The sequence below is a fragment of the Pristis pectinata genome, chromosome 14 (genome assembly GCF_009764475.1).
Source record: "Pristis pectinata isolate sPriPec2 chromosome 14, sPriPec2.1.pri, whole genome shotgun sequence".
In the NCBI taxonomy this organism is placed as follows: Eukaryota; Metazoa; Chordata; class Chondrichthyes; order Rhinopristiformes; family Pristidae; genus Pristis; species Pristis pectinata.
The window spans coordinates 28,177,554-28,201,855 of NC_067418.1; the positions used below are offsets into that span (position 1 = coordinate 28,177,554).

At 40.6% G+C, this 24,302-nt stretch overlaps 1 protein-coding gene across 5 annotated transcripts in view; it reads left to right on the forward strand.

The window, feature by feature from the left end:
* Window positions 1-24,302, forward strand: part of trim66 (tripartite motif containing 66) — a 160,991-nt gene that overhangs the window by 90,836 nt on the left and 45,853 nt on the right. For 4 of the 5 annotated variants that reach the window (XM_052029215.1, XM_052029213.1, XM_052029211.1 and 1 more), the window contains one exon: window positions 19,010-19,113. In XM_052029215.1, the coding sequence (XP_051885175.1) occupies window positions 19,105-19,113 (9 nt within the window). In that variant the 5' untranslated portion in view covers window positions 19,010-19,104. Of the gene's footprint in view, window positions 1-19,009; window positions 19,114-21,049; window positions 21,111-24,302 lie in introns of those variants that run through there. The other variant, XM_052029216.1, reaches the window with a different exon arrangement.

Here is a 24,302-nt window from a genome sequence, read left to right on the forward strand (position 1 = left end):
TGCCGCGCGACCCGACTGCCGAGCCGGTTCGCCCGACTAGACAGTGAGTCGCCACACAACCCCCCCCAGAACCGGCGATACAGTCCCCAAGGTCCGTGGGCTGTGCCAGCTGCCGCTTAGGGGGGCGGCCTCTGCGTCGCGGCATGGCAACCTCGACAGGCTGTTGCGGATCCAAATGGGCTGGTTTGAGGCGGTCCGCCATGAAAACCTGTTCCCTGCCTCCACTGTCCAAAATAAAAGTGGATCCGTTATTCCGTATGACTCGGAACGGTCCCTCATATGGTCGTTGCAATGGCGCCCGAGGTGTGCCCCTGCGAACGAAAACAAACTTACAGTCCCGTAGTTCCTTGGGCTGGCAGGATGGGGCTTGACCGTGCCATGAGGTGGGAATCGGGGCCAAGGCGCCAAGCTTCTCGCGCAGTCTTTGTAGGACTGCTGGGGGTTGTTCCCCTTGGTCCCGAAGGGCAGGTATGAAATCCCCGGGGACAACTAGTGGCGCCCCGTATACAAGCTCAGCTGACGAAGTGCGGAGGTCTTCTTTGGGGGCAGTGCGTATGCCGAGCAGGACCCAAGGCAGCTCGTCAACCCAGTTAGGACCCTTCAGGCGGGCCATCAAGGCCGATTTCAGATGGCGGTGAAAACGTTCCACCAACCCGTTTGATTGAGGATGGTAGGCCGTGGTGGTGTGCAGCTGCATCCCTAGCAGGTTCGCTAATGCAGCCCAGAGACTGGAAGTGAATTGGGTGCCTCTGTCTGAAGTGATGTGGGCCGGAACACCAAAACGTGAGACCCAAGTTGTGAGCAGCGCCCGGGCGTAGGAATCAGTTGTGATGTCAGTCAGGGGGGTTGCCTCAGGCCACCTCGTGAACCGGTCCACGATGGTGAGGAGGTACCGGGCTCCTCTTGAAACCGGCAGAGGGCCCACGAGGTCGACGTGTATGTGGTCGAACCTCCTACGGGTAGGCTCGAACTGCTGTGGTGGGACCTTGGTGCGTCACTGGATTTTTGACGTCTGGCAGTGCGGACAAGTCCTGGCCCACTCACTGACCTGTTTGCGCAGGCCATGCCAGACAAACTTGCTGGCGACCAGTTGGACAGTAGATCTGATGGACGGGTGCACCAACCCATGTACCGAGTCAAAAACGCGTCTCCGCCAGGCTGCAGGGACTATAGGGCGGGGCTGACCAGTCGCAACGTCGCAAAGTAGGGTCTGCTGACCTGGACCAACCAAGAAATCTCGGAGCTGCAGACCCGAGACTGCGGTTCTGTAGCTGGGCAGTTCGTCGTCGACTTACTGTGCGTCAGCTAACAACAAGTGGATGTCATCGGGGAGCTGTTCGAGGAAGGCCTGTTCGAACATCAGGCGTGGCTTGTGTCCCTCGGCCAATGCCAGCATCTCATTCATTAGGGCGGATGGGGATCTGTCCCCCAGGCCATCCAGATGAAGCAGGCGGGCGGCGGGCTCACGACGGGAGAGGCCGAAGGTCCGGATCAAAAGGTCTTTGAAAGCCGGGTACTTATCTTCCTCCGGAGGCGACTGGATGAAGTCTCCAACCTGGGCGGCTGTCTCCTGGTCCAGAGAGCTAACCACATGGTAGTACTTCGTGGAGTCGGAGGTGATCTGCCGAAGGTGGAATTGCGCTTCGGCCTGGTCAAACCAGACGCTGGGCCGAAGTGTCCAAAAGGTGGGCAGCTTGAGGTCCACTGCGTTGGCTGCTGCACTGTTGTCCATTTCGCGGGTTCAAAAGCCGTTTGGACCGTCGGGGTCACCAATGTAGCGGTTGCTACCGCGGAATAAAACAAGACTCTACTCGGAGGATTGCTAAACAACTGGTTTATTTTCCCGCCTTGCGCGGGCCCTTTAAGGGAGAATGTTCCCGCCCAAAACAACTGGCAATGACGTAAGTCCTACGTCATCAGGACTTTCCCCACGCGCAGGTTCTCCCCGTCGCTCGGAAAGACGAGGCCCGCCGCCATCTTGGGCTTCGTCGCTCCGACGCCGCGTGACCCGACTGCCGAGCTGGTTTGCCCGACTAGACGGTGAGTCGCCACAGTTTGTTATCAAGATGCTCTGTGCAGTTATAACTTGTGTTTTCTTATGACTGCATTTGTTTTGTAAATGTCACTAATGTAAGCCTTAATTTTCTAAAATTCATGTTATTAAACAATTACATAATTTGTTACATAAACAAAAGAAATCATTAAAAGGGTTACATGAATCACTGTGAATCTAAAGTAGAAATTGATTTAATATGTAATACATCTCCTAAACTTGTTTTATGTAAGATATTTAAAATGTATTAATACATAACAGTTTAAATAAAGTTTGTCATGGTCTTGCTAATGATGGTGCATTCCTTCTAGGTAGAGAGGTAAGATAGGTAGAGCATCCTTGGGATGATTTTCCCAATTTCCTGGGTGATTTGGGGATAATGTTTGTGTTCCACATCTCAAAATATGGAAAGATACCAGGCAAGTGGTACTGACCAAATATTTGCTTGCTTTCAGATTTGTACACCTCATTCTCCATGCCACATTTAGCTAGTTTAATATTGCTGACACGTTCTGTTGGATAACTTGATGGGGCTTTTAGATTTGTTCTGCCAATATTAATGGTTCAGTAATTTTTTTTGGAAACGTTGCCTATTATCATCAAGTTGCAATGTTTCTTGAGTTAAAGCAGCAGAATTTAAATCATAAGAAAATTTCAATTTTGCTTGATAAAAAATAATTATATTGCTGTAATTAAAGTTATTTTTACAACCTAGCAGCATGCGTAGGCCATCCGGCCCTTCAAACTTGTTCTGCCTTTCATCGAGATCATGGCTGATCTTCTACCTCTGCTCCATTTCCCTGCATGATCCTCATCTCTTGATTCCCTTAATATCCAGTAATTTATCGATCTCTATTTCAAATGAACTCAGTGATTGAGCTTCCATAGCCCTTTGGGGGTAGAGAATTCTGAAAGTTCATTACTTTCAGATCAAGAAATTTCTGCTGTTCTCCATCCTAAATAACCTACTGTTTATTTTGACACTGACCCTGGATCTGGACCCCTCAGTCAGGGAAGCATCTATGTAAGAAATTTTAAGTTTCATTGATCTTGTGTCTCATATTTCTAGATACAGACCACAGCTACTCCATCTCTCTCTTTTAAGTACTCTGCTTCTCTGGTTTGTGCACCAAAATTGATAACGTCTAATTTCTTTGCATTATATTCCACCTGCTATATGCTCACTCATTCATCTTGTCCATGTCCCCTTGCAGCCTCTACATCCTCCTCCCTCCTTAAAATACCACCTAGTCTTGTACCATCCGTAAACTTAGGAATGGGAAATTGTGTTCCCTCAGCCAATTTGTTTATATGGACTCTGATTGGCAGGAGCCCAAGCACTGATCCCCACAGCATCTTGCAAATCTCACCCTGGCATTCTGGGAAAGACCCTCTTATCCCCGCTGTTCGCTTTCTGTCTGTTAACCATTCTTCAATCCATGTCAGTGCATTACTCCCAATTCCACGTAGTCTAACCCCGATGAACAACCTTGTGTGGGATCTTACTGAAAATCTGAATGCACTAAATCATCCGGTTCCTCCAGTATTTACACCTCGCATCAAAAAAAAACAATGGATTAGCCCAACACTGTTTCCCTTCCATCAGTCATTCTATTCTTTTCTAAGTATTAATACATCCTTCATATAGTTGCCAACATTTCCTGTTTAGCCGCCTTTTTCTCTCTCCTCCTTCCTCAATAATGGGGTCCAGTCTGCAGGAACCATTCCAGAATCCGTAGGTTTCTGAAAGACCAATTCATCCCTTGTCCCTAAATTTTTTTAAAAAAACTCTGGGATGTAGATTCATCAGGTCTTTGGGTTTTATCTGGTTTCAGTGTCACCATCTTCTTTAATATTTTCTTTTCCAGTAATAAATTTCTTCAAATCCGTATTTTCACGAGACCTTTCGTTGTCGAGCATTCCTGGCAGGTTTTTGCCTTGTATGAAGATGGAATTTAATTTGTGAGTTCCTTATTTCCAATACAAGTTTTTCCATCTGTACTTGCCCTTGTTAGTCTTTCTGTTTTTGCATATCTATAATTTGTATTCTTTGCCAGTTTACTCTCGTACTCTAATTTGTTGGCTCTCCTTTGCTGTGTTCTACAATCCTCGGGTGTACTGCTATCTCTGCACATGTACTCCCATTAATATGATCTGCAATAGCGTTGCAATGATTCCAGCATGGATTCGTGGATGCATTGGTTTATACATTTTTTTGTTCAATTTCATTTGCCATAAGCTCTCAATCTTCAATCCACAAAGGGAAACCTTACTGGACCTTCAATTAAAACCTTGGGCTGATATATAAGGACTTTAATGCCACTGCATATTTCTTCCTGTTAATATTTTTATCCTGTGCCTTGTATTATCGAGTTATAACATGGACCAAGCCGAATAAGGAGCTTGTATATCAAACGTTGCTTTCACTGACACCAACAGTGATTGCAATGTTTTACTTCACCAAGCCTTGCTCTGTTATGCGTTGAATTAAATAACAGGAGGATACTTTTTGCTTTGACAGTGACAGATTGTCATCCTTTTAAGAAGAAAAATCTAAAGACCAAACAAGGATAACAAAATTTGGAAGGTAAGCATCATTTCTAGGGAATTCTGGCATACACGTGCCAGTCAATGCCCATCTCCTGTGTGAGAAGATCTAACAACCTACCCTTGATGTACCCATTGCCATATCCCCAACCATGAACATCCTGGGGGTGGGGGAATGGGGAGGTTTGCCACTGACCAGAAGTTCAATTAGACCAGCTACCCAAATACCATGACCACAAGAGCAGGTCAGAGGCTGGGCATCGTGTGGTGAATGACTCACTACCTTGATACTACAAGGCACATACTAGGTGATGGAATACTCTACATTTGTATGAATTCAGTTCCACCAACACTCAAGAAGGTTGACGCCATCCAGGGCAAAGCAGCATCTTGATTTGCAACCCAAAATGTTCATTCCCTCCACTGTCAGCAAACAACCACCGCATTGTGTGTCATGTACAAAATGCCCCACAGTTGTTCACCCAGGCTACTCTGACAGCGCCTTCCAAAACTGCGACCTCTACCACTAAGGACAAAAGTAGGAGCTGCATGGGAACTTCACCACTTGCAGGTTCCTTCCAATCTCACACCACCTGATTTGGGAATATATCACTGGACCTTCATTGACACTGGGTCTAAATCCTGGAACCTACTTTCCTTCCCAATAGTAGTGTGGGAGTATCTTTGGGAGGACTACAGCAATTTGAGAAAGTAGCTCATCACCATCTCTCAAGGTCTGTCAGGGATGGACAATAAATGTTGGTCTCTTCAGCAATGCCCCCATCCCAAAAATAAATAAAATAATAAAATATTCCAAGTATACTGCATTTCTGGCTTTTGATTAAAGCCATTTCAACTCAAGAACTTATGTACTTAGTAAAATTGTATCCATGGAAAGAAAAACATTTTGAATAGCATCTTTCACGATGCAAACATCTTCATAGCTATTGTGATAGTTTGGAAAAACAGTCTATTGTCTTGTAGGAAGCATGATTGCCAGACAATGGGCTCACTCGCAATGATGACTAGTTGGCAGTTTTGTACAAAGCACCATCTTGCTCTGTGTGTGTGTGTTTGTCAGCATACTGGACTTTTATTCAGCATTGAGTGCAGGAACGTTCCATAATCTACTGAGCTGAGAGACCATACACTGCCCTGAGCTGCAGCTGGTGGTGTCCTATTCATTTGAATGGGGTCCTTAACCTTCACTAAAAAGTTATGTGAAGAAAAACTGCTTTAAAAACAGAAATTGCTGGAAATATTTTGCAGTTCAGGCAGCACCACTGGAAAGAGCAGCAGAGTTAATGTTTCGGGTCAAAGGTCCTTCATCAGAACTAGAATACAGAGAAAACAAATTATTTTAAAGCTACAGAGAGAAGAGGCATATCATGAAAAGGACAAAAGGAGTATCTCTGGAAGGGTGAGCACAGGACTGACATAATAAGCTGTTGATAAAGCTTCCATGTCTATTATTGATGTATAATAACTAGTAAAGAAGGCCATCAACATTTTCCAATTTCATCATATGGGCTGAGAAAGATGGCAATTAAGTACAGTGATTTTAACTTGAACATAATCCGACTTTTACTTTTTTTTTTGATCTATACAACATTTCCTTCCTTTTTCCTCCTGCAATATTCTAAAAACCATTCATTCCAAACTGTCTGACAGAATGATTTGGTACTAACCACATTTTACTTCATTCTTCTTTTTGGATAGTGTTTTTAAGTTTGTTCTTTTGATGATAAAGTTTCTCTTTAAACCTTTTATCCATCTGACCATTGCTTAGCAAAGTTTCTGAGTTAATGTCCTTCCAATCTTTAAAAGGAATTTGGGCTGTTTTCCATTTGTTAAATCTCTCCTTTCTTTCCTCTGAATGCTGCAGGATTCAATTTTGCTGTTATAGTTACCTGCAATGGAACTGCCTCAGTACAGGGGACGGATCACAGCTTGACTTTTAGTTTTGATTTTACTGCTGCCTATTTTCTGAAAGTAATTATTTTTGTTTTGCAGCATGACGTTGCCTGCCCAGAGAAAAGATACACTATTCAGAAACAGTCTTTTGGAGCTCTGAATTAAGTTACATTCCCTTGCTCCAACAAGATGTCTATAATTTATGCATTTGTGAAAATCTATGAATACACAGTTAAGATGCAAATATTTGCTTAGAGTCAACTTTATTAAAACGTTCACCACATTACAAAACCAACTGGATATAGTTCAGTGCCGGAAACTTCCCCGGAGGCAAAATGGCATACATTGGAACTGGAGCTTTGTCAATTCATGGTTATCGTTTTTTTTTGGCTGGCAATAGTAAAGCAACAGTAAGAATTCACTGTTCTATTTCACAAGGTACAACAAGTGAGTAGATGAGGGTACAGCATGACCTGGGTGATTGTGAAACATCACACAGAACAAGGTCAGCTCCACCGTAATATTAGCATTTGGGTCCAAATTGAGGAGAGGGTCTTGCACTCTACCAAACCGGTATAATGTTTGGAAGAAACTCTCCTAGTATCACTTTGGATTATTTCTGTTGGCTTCATAGAGTAAATAGCATTTCTTGTTCCAGATGAAAGGCAAAAAAAACTACATGTGACCATGAATAATTTATGTTATTAGACATCATAAATAAAAATCATCAAATGCATTGCTCTATTTGTCCAAAAAAAACACAAAACAATTGGGTCTTTGAAAGGTTCAGTACTTTGAGAAAAGAGTTGGAGGTCTATTACTGCAGTCTTGGTGATGATTTACATACAGTCAAATCATTGCATCACAGCAAAAGACAAAAAGAGACAGCTGAAATGTGACACAGCTCTTTGTGTGGAATATAATCCTGAGTATTTTACAAATTTGAGGGGGGATTTGTTAGGCTGCTTTGAAGCAGGAGAGAGCTTTGTTGCTGCAAGGACAGAGGGAGGTACTTGAAGTCTGTTTTACTTCTCTTTATAGTTTTAATTAAGTTGCACGTGTTTTATGGCATAACATGTTTTTCTATATTACAAATGAGGGTAATCATAAATGCTAACAATACGCGATAGCGTAAAATTCACATCTAATTGTACATTTGTACTAAATGTAGTTAAAATATATGCTGAGTATAACTGAAAACTTAATGCCGGAGACTATGGTATATGGAGGAGTTCACTCATCTGTCTAATATTGTCAGTTAAATGGATGTAGGAGTTGTAGAAGCAGAACATTTTTGTGACCTCTTATTATCATCATCATCATCATCATCATCTGCTTAGGTTATCTTCTCCCAGAACAAAGATTCTGTTTAACTTTTTTTTAACTTGAATTAATAGGCTGTATTTTCTGCTTCAATAGTAACTTGATTTGTAGTCAGCATTGTATTGTCCTTATTGTTTTGCTTGTGACTCTAACCCACTTTCCAGGAATAGGCTATTTATTGTATTATTGCTGAGCTCCCATTGGGACTCCTCTGTGTGGAGTAGGATGTGGCTGAAAAATGATTGCAATGTGTCCTAGCCATCAATCGCACTGTGGCATTGCTGGTGGTATCTGGAACCGGAGCTTGTATTTCATCCACATTTTCAATGGTTGTATTGAATTGATTCACTTGGTTAATGTCAGCCTCAGTTTTAAACTAGCTTATACCACCTAAACAATCCTGGAGTCCTGGAAAATAGCAGCTGTCATAGTATTCTATGTTTCTAGAAGGTAAATGACAAGTTCATCACTCACTTGTTGCTTTGGTTTGATTTGAATGTAGCCATCCATGTTTGGCAAGTTGAATCTATTTTTGTGCAACTTTCTGCAGAAAAAACGCAGAAGTAGGATTTATGGAGCCAGGCTGAACTGACTTTCCACCCCCATCTGCTGATATTACTCCGATGAAAATTCCTGACCACTAAATATTTTAGATGTTGTAAAGAATGAAGAGCAACCTATTTGCAATTTCGGGATTAGTGCACCCTGCTTATCATGACATTTATAACTTGAATACTACTTTAAACACTATTAACTATCTATGTTCCATATATATACTAAACATCATTTATATGCTATTTAAAATGAGACAGCTGAAGTTTTATGGCTACTGGGTTATATTTCAAGAAATTCCAATGTGTTCTGCAGTAAGCTGCTGATCTCAACTGGATCTTTATGTTAACGATAATAAGTGAGGAAGAGTGCTCGAGATGGTACTGTGAAACTGTAGTCAATGTGAGATAGTGCTGTTAGCAGTCTGAGGGAAAATTATAGAAGAGACAAATATTTCAACTGGGTTCTCCAGTGATGCTGTGGTAAGTTTAGTTTGCAAAGCAGGTTTTGTGGATGAGCATTGCCGCCAGTTGCTGCTCCTTTCACAGGTAGTGTATAAATGTTCAGTACAAGTATGTGAAATCATTTCCTTTCCAAGCACCGCTTGGGCTAACTTATTGCGTGTCCTACTCTATATATTCATAAAGTATCCAGTTTAATTAAATATTCCAGTTACTAAATAATAGGCCTTAAATACTTGGGATCAGAAATCTCCATAGTTTGGTTGGGGCAAAACCTGATGGGTGTAACTGGTAAGGCTTGGAATCTGGGGTTTGGAAGTTATTTGTCAATTTTTATGCTACCTTGCAGTTGCACCCTAAATTCCATTGAAGGGGTGTTTAGAAAAGTGTGCCTGAGGTAAGGTGGAGTCACATGATAGCGAGTTTCAACAGCAGTTAAAACCAACGTTGGATAGGGTGACCCACCGATTAACAAATAAGGCCTTCCTGTTACAACCTGCAGGCTAAGTTGTAAACTGGCAAGTTGACACACCTGCCTTTATCGAGTAGAAGCTTGCTTAAAAATGTAAATTGATGCCTTACTCCAGTTGTTTGATGTTAAACAATAACCAGTGGCCCTCCCCATTTTCAAAACCCTAATCAGTTGTTTTGAATTTGGGTAGAAAGTGAATCAATTTTAGCCTGCTCTATTCTGAGTGCTGTTAATGGATGTATTACTGCTGTAATCTGATGGTAGGAGCTGTTAGGTTTATGTTACACAGTTGCTATCAAAATGGCCATCTTTGTCATTGGAGGTCATTCAAAATTGGGAAATGTATTTTTTTTATTGTGGGATCTTTGTGAACAAACTGAAAAATCTTCTAAACTCTCACCTGCTGCCTGTCCATGTGAGGCCCATCACAGACTGATGCCACCATCACCAAACTCAGCTTGCATCTGATTGGTCCAGTTGTCCACCCTACAATTACTAGTGATCTGTAAGGTGGTGCACATTTGAAGCCAGTGGTAGTTGTAAAGGGTATAAACCAGAAATTATTTATTCATGTTCATGCAGAGGGTGTGATGTAAGGTAATCATCAGTATTGGAGCAGACTTGAGAGACTGTGGCCTGTTCCTTTTTGATATTGTGTTCATGTGAAGAATGAGCACTTGAAATGGTAACAGAAGGCAAAGTTCACTGTGTCTAAAGTTTAGACAAAGAAACCAAGACACAATATCTGGTTAGGTTTCCAAGAATACATTGAAGGCAAATTGGAGTTCAATGAGCATCTTGCTGGTGCGCTTGTACATTATGCAAAAGAATGCTGAGATGCAGAGCCTTCCCCATAATTTTATTCAGATGTTCATTTTTGAAGGGAGGCTTCCCACTGAGAACTAAATGCTTTGTACAGCAAAGAAGAGATAATCTGGGTGGCCTTTTCAACCATGTTTTTTTAAAATATATTGCAGAAGAGTCCACAACTACAAAAAAGAAAGGGGATGGTGCGGCTAGAGAATGCAAGGAACAATGACAGAAATTTGGAGACACAAGAGATTCTGCAGATGCTGGAATCCTGGGGCAATGCACACAAAATACTGGACTAGTCCTGATGAAGGGCCTCGACCAAAAGGTTGACTGTTTATTTCCCTCCATAGATGCTGCCTAACCTGCTAAGTTCATCCAGCATTTTGTGTGCAATGACAGAAGTTCTATTTGAATTCAGTAAATAGTGAAGCCAATAATGTAGTTAAATGAATGAGCTTTATTTCTCCTATTGCTATTTATGTAGCACCATTAATAGCAGCAGTACTGTAGTGTAGAGGTTAAAGTATTGGACTGTCAAGCAGAGTTTTGGACCCTTGATCTAGAAACATGAATTTGAAGCCCATCATGGTAGCTGAGAAATTTAGTAATTAAATTTGGAATAACTAATCTCAGGAATGGTAAACAGACTCTTAACTGCCACCTCAGTTCAGAGCAAATTAGAGATGGACGATAAGTGCCAGCATTGCCAGTGCTGTCCAGTAAGCAAATAAAAATAACGTACTAAAATATTCAAAGGCATTTCAGAGTTTCAGGTCAATGATCCTTCATCTGAACTGGAAAAGTAAGAAAGCAAGTCTCACAAAATGCTGGAGGAACTCAGCAGGTCAGGCAGCATCTATGGAGAGAAATAAATAGTTGACTTTTCAGGTCGAGCCCTATCATCAGGACGAGCAAGTGTGTTTTAATCTGCAGAGAGGGGGAGGGGTGATGAGAACAAATGGAGTGGAGACAAAGGTTGTCACAAGGTGACAATTGAATTTGGTGCTACCTGAGAGAGGGAAATGAATCCTAGTTGACCAAAGCAGAATTGTTTGGAGTGTAAGGTGAGGAAGATGAATGAGGACAGTTTGATTCTTGCATTTCCTTTCTACTCAGTTGAATTTAAATGAAAGAATACTTGAAATTTTCATCATTTAAAGTAAGCACCTAATTGTAAGTAGAATTAGATTTGAAGATGTAGACAATTGGTAAAAATGGTTAAAAGGAAAAATGCAACATCAAATGAGAGTGTGAGGAATACATGAATAAACAGTTGTTGAGGCAGATGACTCGTGTGCATCACTGGTTGAAATATGCGGGCCCCCAGTTCATACTTGCCTTTCCCCACTACCACGCAAAGCTTTCCTTAAGTAACCCAGCAAATTTTAATATTAGCATGGAAATAAACTGCCATGCATTCCCTCATAAGATACTTTACTGTACCACTGTATCTGAAAGACTTTGTGGGAGGAAATGGTGAGATGATTAAACAAAGATGGGCCTACTTTGTGTGGGTTCACTTTCCATCCTCCCCCATTTTGTTGATCTTTGACATAAACGTTTTTGTTAATACTGTTCATTTCCTTGGCTCTGGAGTCTACATGACTCATTCGGCGATGGTATTAGTGCTATACCAAGTCAAGTGAATGACCAACAAAATGAGTACCCAATTGTGAATAAAAGCTTTGCAGTGTAAGAAGATATTCTGAGCAATTGAAAGTTTAAAAGAAAAATTTCTTAAGTATAATTTAATCATCAAATCCACAACTTACAACCTCATCCTATCACTGCAATTTTTGGTTTACCAAGGATAGAATCTGGCCATTTATCTGCCTCTGCTAACCATATAATGGGTTCTCTCAAACTATATCATGTTTAAACTTGGAAAAAAATTAGGAGTGGTACTGTTGATCCTTCGCTTAAATTTGAGGAAGTTTGGAGTCCATTTATTCAATATTTTCACATGATATAGATCCCCTTATAATAACCTTTCAATTTAGAGGAACGGAGTTGACGACATAATATTGCTCTGTTTCTATTGAGAAATTTTAGTCCAGTTTTTTTTCTGTTTTTTTTGAAATTTTTTTTCTTTAGCTTAGTTTGGTTTGATATATTGTTTATAATTTTTCTTATTGTTTTGGGTTTTTTCTTTTTTTATATTTTATAATCTTTTTCTTTTATATTATATTCATTCACTAACAGATCATTGGATCTACAGATTTTTTTATACTCTATTGTTTTTTATGATTATCCATGTCATGATTCTCCTGATCTCTGTGTATTACATGTATAAACATTGATATATTAATCTGTGTTAATTTGTAAACTAATAAAAAGATTGAAAAAGAAAGAAAGAAATCCACAACTGTCTTTCCTATGAGACAGTATTTTAATGATTTGATTGCAATTCATTATTTAAATTAAACTCAGCAGCTATGGATGTGTATCTTTTGCAGTGGTACGTTGCACTAAATGATGAAAGGAGATGGGTAGGAGTTTGGTTTAAAATGTTTAACATCTCATCAGAATGATGAATGCAATCTCTGCTGGACTGAAGTGTAATCTAGATTTTTATGTTCTAGAGTGGGACTTGTCTTCAAGTCAAATGGTTGTGAGTTCAAGATTGCTAGAAACTCAGCCACAGTTGATACTTAATCCACTTCAGATTCCTTCCTGCCTTATTGCTTCCCTACCTCTATCCAACATCCTACATTTTCTTCAATTACTGCTATTCTCTCTATTTTCTGTGAGAGTTTATGAAGGAAAGTTTACCTGTGCCGTGTATGACCTTGTTCCCATTGCAGTAAAAAGTCTTCATGAAACCAAATATATTGTGCCACAGTGAGGCTACAATCACCAGGCTGTCTTGGAAGAAAAGACAGGAGTGAGAGAGAGGTAGAAGATGGAGTGAGATAGGCAGCAGGCAAAAGAGAGAAGAGGATGGAATGATGAGAGGTGAAATATTGACCTAGCAGGAGGTTTTGGTAGTTTAGTTTAAACCTGAGATCACCATTATCGTGACTGTTGAAAGCTGAGCAGACTGGAGGCCAAATGGCCTACTCTGTTCACATGTGGGGTGATGTTATTGTCCTTGCAACACTCTTTTGGAGTAGTGCTTTTTAGAGGAGGCCTTGTGAACCCCACCCCTGGGAACCCAACCCTCTAATTTTGTTTTAACTTCTGGGCACCTCTCAGGCCCTCCCCGCAGTCATCATTCTCCTCCTTAGGCAGTCCCTTGGGATCACGGATGACTTGTTTCCCCTCGGGTTTTGTAGGTTCTGAGGTGACTGAGATCGATATGTGAACCACAGACTTCCCCACCTGAGGCATGGACTCGAGATTCTCAATACCAGCCCAAATGCTCCTTCTCCACTTTGAGACATCATGGGTTTGGATGTTAAACAAGAGTCAAAGGGTATAGTGCACATCTTCAAGGCAACTTTGAGCACATCGTTGAATATTCTTCCTCTGTCCACCTGGTAATCTCCTGTGACAGAGATTGGGATGGAGTGTTTGTTTTGCGAGGCTGCTATTTTCGGTTGTCTATGTGAATGGCAAGGTCCAGTGGAACTGACTGAGTGTAATTAGGGCCATAATACTGGGAATCAAAAACTGAAAAAAATACTGGAAGCACTCAGCACGTGAGGCAGCATTTGTGGAAAGAAACAGGTTTGATGAAGAGTTTTCAACCTGGGACTTCGTAACTCTTTCTCCTTCCACAGAAGCTACCTGATTTGCTGAGTATTCTAGCACATTTTGTTTTTAGTCCAGATTTCCATCTGCACATTTTTGATTGTTGTTGCCCTGGGAGAGGACACTGTTGGTTTTCTTCTCTTTCGTGTTTTGCAGCCCCTGCACTGGTAGCATCTTTCCTGTTGAAGTCCAGGTATCAGAAACATTTAGGATGGCAGAGATCACAGCTGCCTGGTAGACCTTGTATTTTGTGCCTGGTCTGAAACCTTGATTTTTTTTTACCATAATTGACCAAAGCCTGTGGTGACGCATTGAAAGCAGTGGTGAATTTCATCATTGCCAATATCTGCTGACACATAGATATTTCCCAGGATATGAGATGTGACCCATGTTTTCCAGAAACTTGCTGTGATCCTTGTCAGAGGCTGTTGGGGCCTGGTTGGTTGAGGACCTTTTGTCTTGCAGATGTTGTGTAGAAGGCTACTCTACAGCCTCTGCTAGGGAATGTAGCCCGCTCGTGGCTTATCTGCTGGCAGATCCAGGAGGATCTCAGTGGGAGATCAGACCCAAAGTAGAGCCAGTGGTTTATTTTGAGAGTTTTCTCTCGCATCTCTTTATTTATATTTATTCTATGATGGCAGTCTAGAATTTTGATTGAATGTTCAGATCTGATTTAATTGAAGTTAACAGCAGGTGAGGTTATGGGCAGATTCTGTGGAGCACCAGGTATATTGTATTGGATCTTTAGAATACAGAACGGTACAGCACGGGAACAGGCCCTTTGGCCCACCATGTCTACGCCGACCATGATGCCAATCTAAACTAATCCTATGTGCCTGCTCAAGATCCATATACCTCTATTCCCTGTCGGTTCTCGTGTCTTTCTAAATGACCCTTAAATGTTGCTATTGTATCTGCTTCTACCACCTCCCATGGCAGCATGATCCAGGCACCTACCACTCTCTGTGTGTAAAAACAAAAAATTGCCTTGCAAATCTTCTTCAAACTTCCCCCTTTCACCATTTTTAAACCTATGCCCTCTAGTGTTTGACATTTCCACCTTGGGGAGAAAGACTCTGACTACCTTATCTATTACTCTCATAATTTCACATAGTCCTATCAGTTTGCCCCTCAGCTTCTGACATTTGAGAGAAAATAATCCTAGTTTGTCCAGCCTCTCCCTATAGTTAATACTCTCCAATCCAGTAAACATCCTGGTGAAACTCTTCTGCACGCTCTCCCAAAGCCTCCACATCCTTCCTGTAATGTGGCAACCAGAACTGCACGCAATACTCCAAATGTGGCCTAACTAAATTTTTATTCAGCTGAAATTATTATTTTAGCTCTTTGTGTATTGACCTTGTATCTTTTGGACAATATTTTCAAATGCAGGGAGCTGGGTGACTGCTGCAGAAACTTTGCACCTCTAACTGGTGGAACCTCAATTCATTGGTATATGTTATTTGTTTGTGCTGTGGTCAGATAGATAGTCGTAATGCAATCTCACATTTAAGAATGTGCTGTTCATTTTCTTGCTTGCAACTGCTGTCTGTTTAGAGGAGGTTCACACCTTGGCTTCTCAGTTGTTTAATGTTAAACTAGATACTTTTCTGGGGGCAAAGAGGGAAACGGGTTGTTAGCAGTTGCTCTTTCTAGGGTGAAGTGGTTTCAGGAAGTTGAACATGTTAACTCTTTATGGCTGTCTTGGAAATTCAGGTCCTGAGTTAGGCCAAATTGCAGAAATCTGGACATAATGAAGATGTTGGCACAATTAGCACTTTTTTTTTGCCATGTGGTGTTCTTATTCAAATAAACAACGATGAGAATTATTTGTAACCTTGTTGTGTTCCCCTAGCTGTCGACCTTAAAAACTGGTCAATACTACATTGAGTTGTACTGTCAGACTCTTTCGAAGGAATCATCATGCAGTGTTTGTACCTTTAGCTAAAGACAATATTCATTATTCCTTTCACAACTTTAAATTAAAATCAAAGTAGATAGTGGACATTTAATATGCATAGTCTGTCATGTAGTTGACATCCATGCCAATCCAGCCTAGATCGTGTGGTTTGATTAATATTTTCATTCATTTGAATGTTGTACTTCAGATAGCACTACAATCTTGGCACCATTCTGCTGTTTTGCACTCGTCATTATATTTATTACCATGTATACTGTGTGAGCTTCATATGAACTAGGAATTCCATTGCACCCTTGTAAACATGACAAATTTATCTAATGTACAGTAATTTGAAGTCTAATCCATTCCTCCTTCTTTGGGTGTGGTCATTTTCAAATTGCAAATAAAAAGAATAATTGCTAGAATTATTCAGCAGTCCAGCAGTCTCTGAGATGGAAGAGATAATAGCATTGATTTTGCCATCAGTGGGAAAGCTGCTGGCCTCAAAAGGCCACCCACAGAGATCTTGTGATTTCTTTGAGAGCTTTTGCTTTTCTGTTGCTAGTTGCTGTCAGGCAGCAGTTCAACGGGATCTAAAATGTCCATCAACCATTATGTCATCACACTAGCTGAGTGCCAATCACTTTAAAGAACTCCCTCAAATTGCAAAGCAGGAAGTAAGAACTTTGTTTGTAACTGTGGCCTTTGGTTGGATGTTCGGGACTGTTGGGTGCTAGCCGAAATCAAGAAACTCTTACAGCTGCTTACTGATCTGGGTACAGTTGTGTCCTGCCTTTGTTCTCTTTATGGATTCCAGTGGAGGAATGAAAACTTCCACAGGTTTCCCAGTACCTCGGCTTGGAATTGTGCCCACATGCATAGGGTCATTCTTTTTTTCTTATTTATTTGAGTTGGAAACCTTTAGAGGAAGATCAGGCTGGTGACCTGCTGCAGCTAAGGGCAGATGTCCTGTGAGTTGGATGGCTTGATGGTTGGTGGAATATTCAGGCCATTATATTTTTCAAAACTTGCTATGTTCACATTTGTAAGCATAAAATTAGTTTTTTGATGACTTGAAAATGAACTAAGAAGTAATTATGGCTTTCTACAATGCTGAACCTTTTACACCTCGCATGATAAAACTTAGCAAAAATGATAAACCTGTTATTTAGATTCACTGAGTAGAAAGTCTTCATGATTGCACTTTTTTTTTGCTAATATATAGAATATAAGTGCTCTGGCTGGGCTAGCATTTGTTGTTTGTCTTCAGTTTCCCTTGAGAAGTATGCTGCTTAAACTGCTTCAGTCCATGTGGAGAAGATGTGTCCGATTTGCTGTTCAGTCAAAAGTCCCAGGATTTTGATCCAGCAACATGATCTGTCCAAGTCAGGATGGTGTGGGATGGGAGATGATGCTCTATCCATGTACTGACTTTTTCCTGTCATTCAAGGTGGTGGAAATTGTAAGTTTGGAAGTTGTTGTCAAAGTAGTGTTGGAAAGTTTCTGCACAATTGGTCATTGATAGAACAAGCTAAAGCTATTGTTAGCTGATGATGGCCAGAAGATGCTTCAGCTGTTGGTTAGGGTTCCTATCTAGTAGGCTGCTTTTATTTGTGTGGTATTGAGCTGCTTGAGTGTTGTTGAATCTGTACTTATCCAGTAAAGAGCATACACTGTTGCCACTAAAAGGACCAAGCCAGTTCTCTGCCAAGAAAGATCTAGATGCACAGATAGGGGCAAGAGTATCTCACTTAGCCCCTAGAGTCCGTTTTCCCCCCATCCAAATACATTTGTGGTAGATGTGGAACCTAGCTTCACGTACCTGGTTAAGTCCATGTGCCATAATACATTTGGTTACAAAATATATTGGTCCCAGATTTAAAATTAGCGATTGGCTTAGCATCTATTGCCACTGGCTGAAAAGCTCCAAGTTCCTTTATTTCTCTCCTGAAAGCCCTAGCTCTTATTTTTGTTAGATTCTGTTTCCCTAATCAGCAGTAATAGCTTACTTTTTTTATATTTACTCAAGTAGTTACCCATAAATCTTGAAAATCTCAATCAAGTTGTACCTTACAGAATTCAACAGAATGCAGTCCTAATTTCTGCCACATCTCCTTGGATCAAAACTAGGTAGCCATGCTACATTCCCACAAAGGCCAATAAATCTTTTCAAAGGTATTGTCCCCAGAGCTGCTTGCAATATTCCAGGCTAACTTTGTAGTACTTCTACTCTACTGTCTTATGTTCTAGTCCCCCAGAAACAATGGACAGTTTTCCATTAGCTTTTTTGAATATTTTCATGTTGCTGTTTGTGACATTTTAACCATCTACGTTTATGGAACTCTAAGTCACTTGAGCTTTCTGCTGCTTCTCAGATCAAAATCGAGCTCATTCTTTCGCATGACTCTACTATAAGCCAGTGTCCATTTATACACACATTGTATTAGCAACAAAACATTTGAAAGTAATCACAATTGTTTTTTAAAAGGCCTTCTATCTAAGCAATTCTGAATTGCTATTTGTTTCCTTTGTTATTTTAATCTGTAATCCTGCAAAATATTGCAACAACTTTATTTAAATAGAATAAAGCTATTTATCCACTCTTTTTATATTTACTGCCTTTTGTTAGTCATTAATATATTTGCCTTAAGTTAATGCATCTGTTACAAACTGTATTGCAAGGCTAAGTAATTAGGAACGGCATAATATCTGACAGGCTTTGCTTTGTGACACCTGCGATTCAATTGGTATCTCTCTCTCGCATCTGAGTCAGAGGTTTGTGGTTTCAAATCCCACTCCGGAGACTTGAGCACAAAAACTAATACTGACATTCTAGTACTGCACTGAAGTATGCAGATACAAGATCCTAAAGAGGAGCATAGGAGTTATCCTTGGTGGCCTGGCCATTTTTCATATTTGTATGAACACCACTATGTTAGATGACTATCATTTTGCTGATGATGGGAACTTCATGAGTGTCAATTGGCTTTCTGTTCCCTGCATTCCAACAGTGATAAGAGCATGTCACTAGCTGTAAAACCCTTCAAATTATTTAATGTATGTTAAAAGTGCAACATGCAAGCATAATTTCAGTATATTCCATCAAGATGCTTGTTATTTTCCTGAATATAACATCACTGCAAAGTAATTTTCTCTTTGGAAGTTGGCATTATTTTTCATTAAGTGATGAAACTGTATTTGTTGCTTTTGTATGTGTGGTTAATTTCATTTCCTGCTGTTGATCTGGTGTCTTTTTTTTTGTGCTGCTCTGGCTACCTCAGGCATTATCTGTTGCCCTGCTTGCAGGCAAACGTGTTTCACGGGCGATGTAGTGGAGAACGTCTTCATCAGAGAGTATCCACTAGTGTCCCAAACCATGGACAAGGTAAGCACAGTGTAAATCTAGAAATCAAATTCTTAATTGTCTGTGTTTCAGTTATTGATGACTTCAAAATGATTGTTAATATAAAATTAAAACCACTCGGCATACTCTATCATGTCTAATCTGCAAGTTTGGTTAGTTCACCAGATCTTTTTACAAACTGTGCTTATGAGTACATTTATCTGCTGAGCTGCATAATTCAGTGTTATCTGCATCAATCAAAAAAAAAGTTTCACATTCTGCCTGTAGTTTCCAAACCAAACAAACCTACTTAGTGAAAATATATTTGACTCTAGTTGAAAGTATAAACTGCTTTACATTTTTGAATTGAGTTTGCTATAATAATTTCAATTGCAAGTGCTTTCGGTCATTTCAATCTCCTTTTAAAATTAATTTTTGTAATTGCTTAATTGACTTGTAATATTTTCTTAACATCATAGACATTCAGAAGTATTCATAGCCCATGAACTCTTTGCTGGCTGGCAAACTGGGGGCGTGGCTTTTCTGGCTCATTATGTTTTGACTTGTTTTGTGGGTGTGTCTCTTCTTCCCCCCTTCCCCGAGCTACATTATTACATTGTACAAGTGCCCATAAACATCACCCCCCCCCATCCAATTCTCCTACGACCCATCTACATTAGAGGCAATTTACAGTAACCAATTAACTTGCTAACCAGTTTGCTACTAGGATGTGGGAGGAAACCGGTGCACCTGTAGTAAACCCATGTGGTCATGGAGAGCATGCAAATTCCACACAGCATTGGAGGTCATGACTGAACCTGGGACACTGCAGCTATGAGAAAGCAGAGTTACTTGATGTGTCACTCTGATGCCCTAGTTTTTAATAATGAAGAGAATTCATATTATTCCTGACTTGTGCTAACCAAATTTTCTCTTGTAGTTAGCTGAGTTTTTTACTAACTGAAAAGAAGCAGCTGACTCTTCTCTCTCAGCTGGCTTAATTTCCTCCGATCTAATTTCTGGCCCATCTCGTCTCACCACTTCTGCAAGTTCCAGTTCCAGCAACCTTTCAGATCTCGATGCTGTTCCACTTCTGGACTCTTAATGATTCTTGATTTTAATTACACTTCCATTGCTGGCAGAAACTTCAACTGCCTCCATTCTAAGATCCAGAATCCCTGGCAAACCTTCCCAAATCTTTACCTTTCTTTCCTTTGTTAAGACACTCCTTTAAAAGTTATAGTTTTGACCAAGTGTCTGGTCATGTCCTGATTTCTCTTTCTGTAGCTTAATGTGAAATTTTTGTTTGATAATATTCTTATTCACCTTCAGTGTTCTTTTGTTTTAGAGGCATTACATAAATCCAAGATGTTTTTGAATAGTTAATGGCAATTGCTATCTGCTCATGATGGCAAGTTATTGTGCAAACATCAGATCAGAATGATTTGTCAGCTGTTCTCTGAAATACTGCAGAGCTCCTTCAGTGCACTTCAGGAAGCTGTGTCATTGTTTGAGTGCCAGTAGCCTGGTCTGTAATATTTTGTTGCAGCATAGCTTTTGCACCAGTGCTGGGTTGTATTCCTGAGTGATCAGCTCTGACAGTGAATGGACCTTGTTGTCAGGTAACGTCCTTTTGGTCTGGCACAGGGACTACTTCTGAAGTCATAGGGACTGCTGGTTGACTTGCTACCTGTGATTGTATACCAACTGGCCCTTGAAGGAGTTGAATGCCTTTTGGTTCTGCCCTTGAGCTGAGTTAACATCCTGCACTCCCAAAATGATGGCTTGGATTGTTCCCCTCTTCACCCAGTCAAAAAGAACTACCAGCTAATTCTGATTTGCAAGCCAGCACATTCCTGACTTCAACACCAGTGCATTGCAGCATGGAGTACACTTGACACCCACCTCTACTCAGTAGTGAGTCTAGAGTTGAAGCTCACTTGTGCTGAGCTGAGGGACTGGATACACTTTGTATCTGGCCTATCTTCTTTATGCCAACCAGGGCTCATGAAATGGGGTCACTGACCTGAATGGAAAAGGTAAGTGAAACTTAAGTGGTTTGGGTTTTTCTTTTAAGTTAAGTTAAATTAATATTAATACTAATTTGTATGTTAAAAGCTGAAGTAAATCTGTTATGTTAAAAATGTAAAGTGTATTTAAAATGTATTGTGCTGTAATGTTCTATGATAAAGATTATTTGAAAAAATATTCAAATCTTTACTGTTATGTTTCTGATTATAAGAAATATTGGAAAAGGCCTTGACAACATGACCTGTCTAAAGCCATGTGGGGGCCAGGTGCCCAGGTCTGTTGCCTGATCCAGGCTGCCCACTCAGTGACCACTCTATTTCATGGACTGGACATTGCAGTGAAGCCTCCAAAGCAATCGGCTGAGTGGGGACTATGTGAGGGGGTGAGCGAGAGCAAGGCATGGGGTTGGTCATGCAAAATCTAGCCCAATGTGCACAAAGCCAAAGGCACACATGAGCAGGGGGAACCCTGATATTGGAGCAAAGCCACACACTCTCCATCCACCTATCTCTGGAGAGCAAAGTATAATTTTCTCTATTCTCTCAGCAAAAATTAGAGGTTTTTTAATTTCTTTATTAACTTAGAATTAATAAAATGAAACCAACATTTGAGTTTCTGCAGAGCACCAACTTCTGTGGCAGTGATGAAAATGTATGTTAGGCAGCATTCTGCATGACTTATGTTGTGTTGCTGAATTATTGTGATGATGCAAGGTCTCTCTGCTTGGCACCAATCTTTTGGTTTTCTAATCTGACAATTCTAGGAAAATTATATCCAACAAAGGCAATGCAAAATTTTAGAGCAGATTCATTGCAGACTTTGAATAATTTAGTGTTCAAATATCTTCAATGTCTGTCTTGAGTTTTGCATTCATTTTCTACAGAATGAGGTGAATGTTATCTTGAATTAATTAACTGAGTCACCTCAGTTTCTAATGACAAAGCACTATCCTGTTTCCATGTCAATCTGTGACATGGATCTAATGCTGCTGATTAAACATAATGACCTGTGACTTACACATGTGATGTTGCATCCACTTTAACTTTATAAATGAAGCTGTAAGATTAAAAAAATGTTGCACTATCATTTGCAACTTTCCTTTATCCAAATAAAGGAGTTGTAAATTAAACTGCAACATTTTTTCTAATCTTACAGCTTCATCTATAAACCTTGCATCTTGGCAATTGCATCTAATGGGATCATGGGTCGGTTTTGTGGTAGGAAGCCAAAGCAGCAACAAAATTTGTATTTCCCCTTGACAGAATGATGTTTGATCGCAACCAGAGGTCAAGTCTTTGTACTTCCTTTGTAAACCAGTTGGTGTGTGGTTCACTTGTAAAATTGGGAAAAATAGTTAAAGTTTATGTGCTATTGGGTTTTGTCACAAGCAAAATGTGCAAAAAGTAATATTTCTTGCATGATATTGAATTTTCTAGGTAACTTATCAGTGCAAATACAAAGTACCAGCTATCCTGTTTTGAATTATACATAAACAGAGTAGATGTGGTTATTGGGACTACATAATGTGGTCTGCAGTCAGATAGTGGCAAGTTATGGATCGCAACAACTGGAGATAATGTACAACTAGCATTACCAAGTTTTGGTAAGCCACCTTGTCCCAATGGAATCCACCCTTGGTTGCTGAAAGCAAATTTAGAAATAGCAAAGGCATTGGTAGCAACCTTTCAAATATCATCAGATATAGGAGCAGTTCCAAAGGATTAAAGATTGCTAATCTGTTCAAGAAAATGTTATTGAATAAACCAATCTAATGGAGGCCAATCAACCTAATATGGTGAGATAGGGAAGTTATCAGAATTCATTAACAGGAGCCAAATAAACAATGTGAAAGGCATAGGTGAAACAATTACAGCCAGCCAGTATTTCTCATAGGCTCATGGGCATATTTGTCCTTTCAAAATTCATTCAGTAATGTGCCCTACAAGGGGTATTTATTCAATAACGGGAAGTTGAAGACTATAATTAGTGGTGGATGGAAACTTGTCAGCTGGGAGGTGAGTGCTATACCCTGATGGGTGTGCCCATCACCCTCCAGTGACATAACCAGGACGATGAAAGATTGAGTTCAATGTGAGTTGAAGCATTTTGGGAGCAGTGGTATGAAAAGGCTGTATATTTTAAACCGTGCAGTGAGCAGAGATTTTGGTATCCATATATGTAAACCCCTAAAGGTTTACAGCAAATTGATACGGAGATTAAAAAAAAATGTTGGATTATGCATGTTTATGAATAGGGAAATGGAATGTATATATAAAAAAACAAGAAGATCATGCTAGAATTTTAGACCTTGGCTGGTGTGTTGTGGACAATTCTGGCTATCAGCAGAGAAGTAAAGGCATTGTAGGAGGTTTACCATATGTTACTAGAGTCGAAATACCAGTCATGATGAGAGGTCAGAAATGTTAAGAATGTTAGGGCAATGTTGGTAAGGTTAATGTTCTGGAGCATGTAGATATCGAGAGAGAGGATGTGTTGGAGCTGTTAGAAAATATTAGGACAAATAAGTCCTCGGGGCCTGATGGAATATTCCCCAGGCTGCTCTGCTAGGTGAGGGAGGAGATTGCTGAACCGTTGGCTAGGATCTTTGAGTCCTCGTTGTCCACAGGAATGGTATCGGAGGATTGGAGGGTGGCAAATGTTGTCCCCTTATTCAAAAAAGGTAGTAGGGATAGTCCAGGGATTACAGACAAGTGAGCCTTATCTCTGTGGTGGGCAAGCTGTTGGGAAGGATTCTTAGAGATAGGATCTATGAGCATGGCTTTGTGAAGGGCAGATCATGTCTCACAAGCCTGATAGGATTTTTTGGGGAGGTGACCAGGAAGATTGATGAGGGTACTGTAGTGGATGTGGTCTACATGGATTTTAGTAAGGCGTTTGACAAGGTTCCACATGGTAGGCTTCTTCAGAAGGTCAGAGGGCATGGGATCCAGGGAGGCTCGGCTGTGTGGATTCAGAATTGGCTTGCCTGTAGAAAGCAGAGGGTTGTGGTGGAGGGAGTGCATTCAGATTGGAGGGCTGTGACTAGCGGTGTCCCACAAGGATCAGTTCTGGGACCTCTGCTTTTCGTGATTTTTATTAATGACTTGGATGAGGGGGGTAGAAGGGTGGGTTAGCAAGTTTGCAGACGACACAAAGGTCGGGGGTGTTGTGGATAGTGTGGAGGACTGTTGAAGACTGCA